The 1,428-nt window shown below is 38.4% G+C and overlaps 1 protein-coding gene across 1 annotated transcript in view; it reads right to left on the reverse strand.

Moving 5' to 3' along the window:
• Window positions 1-931: 931 nt before the first annotated feature.
• The window catches only part of SARC_02999 (hypothetical protein), a 2,234-nt gene continuing 1,737 nt past the window's right edge, over window positions 932-1,428 (reverse strand). The window contains exon 3 of the mRNA XM_014303218.1: window positions 932-1,097. Within this exon, the coding sequence (XP_014158693.1) occupies window positions 1,001-1,097 (97 nt within the window). The 3' untranslated portion in view covers window positions 932-1,000. The remainder of the gene's footprint in view (window positions 1,098-1,428) is intronic.

The following is a 1,428-nucleotide window of genomic DNA, read 5'->3' on the forward strand; positions in this document are numbered from 1 at the left end:
CCTACTTTCAGACTCAGACTCGCTCTCTCTCTCTCTCTCCGCCCCCCAAGGGCACCAGCCTCCATGCCCCTCGTCACTCTCTCACGAGAGAGACGGAGCGAAGTTGGAACTTTAGTTGATATCACAAACAAAGATTACAGAAAGTGTCAAATATGACAATTCTTTCCTGTGTGCTATCGTACAAGATTACCGACACGGCATTAAAAATATGTCCATTGACAGCTTTAAACTGGAACACCCCAGCACCACTAAATTCAAATCGCATCTGAACCGAATTAGCGTTTTCAACGCTTCTCCTCGAAGCTTTTACAGACCCTCATGTTCAGCAAGCCCTTTTCAGACAACTTTACTGGATTTTCATCTAGGTCTGTCGTAGCCGACGGCAAACCACCGAGGACTAATTTATCTTGTAGCGCATCTACGTATCGTAAAAGTTAATCCTGAACTACAGTAATCTCGCCTTCAGTACGTACCGTTGCGAGACAGTAAATCAAGCATTCATACGAAAACATTCTTAACGGTGAGGCGACGATATTGTCGAGAAGTGCATCGCAATAATCCTACTCATGTTACCCGATAGGGTTTCCTAAGTATGTAGATAAATTAATATTGTCACATACTTTTTTATGTGCTATCTATCACATAAAATACCGACAAATGCCTAAAATTAAATCTGAACCGAATTTGTTGAAATCACGCGTCAAGCGTTTTCAACGTGTCCTCTCCAAGTTAAAAAAACTCCTCCTGATAAGATAGTCATTTTCAGACAACTTTTGCTAGATGTTTACATCTAAGTCCATCGTATCTTGTAGCGCTTTCACATATCGTACAAATCATTACTGAGATACAGAAGCCTAAGTAAACCTCCCCTGTACTACGTACTATCGTGAGCCAAAAAGATACGATACCAACATAAACATGGTGTTATCGTCGAGAAGTGCATCACATTTCAACATTCGAAAATTAAAGGTACTCTCGGTGCGCTACGGAAAATCGATTTTTACTGGGAGGGCATTTGTGAAGCGGCTAGCGTGTTCTGGATCTCCGTCATTTGTCGCCCAATCTTCTCACTAAGATCTATGTATTTAGCGGCACAGCTGTGGTAGTGCCAAATGAAACCGATTAGAGTTTAATAATGCGAAGCGCAACAAAAATGTAGCTATAGCTATAGCTGTACGGATACATATATATTATACTATATTATACTATATATATATATATATATGTGAGTGTGTGTGTGTGTGTGTGTGTGTATATGTATGTATATGTATGTATGTATGTATGTATGTATGTATGTATGATGTATAGGTGTACGTAAAAAAAATATGAAAAATAAGTATATGTATATACATATACATATATATATAATTTTACATACGTACAGACACAAACGTACCCATACATACGAATATATAAGAATATATACAC

Source organism: Sphaeroforma arctica (genome assembly GCF_001186125.1).
Source record: "Sphaeroforma arctica JP610 unplaced genomic scaffold supercont1.144, whole genome shotgun sequence".
NCBI lineage: Eukaryota > Ichthyosporea > Ichthyophonida > Sphaeroforma > Sphaeroforma arctica.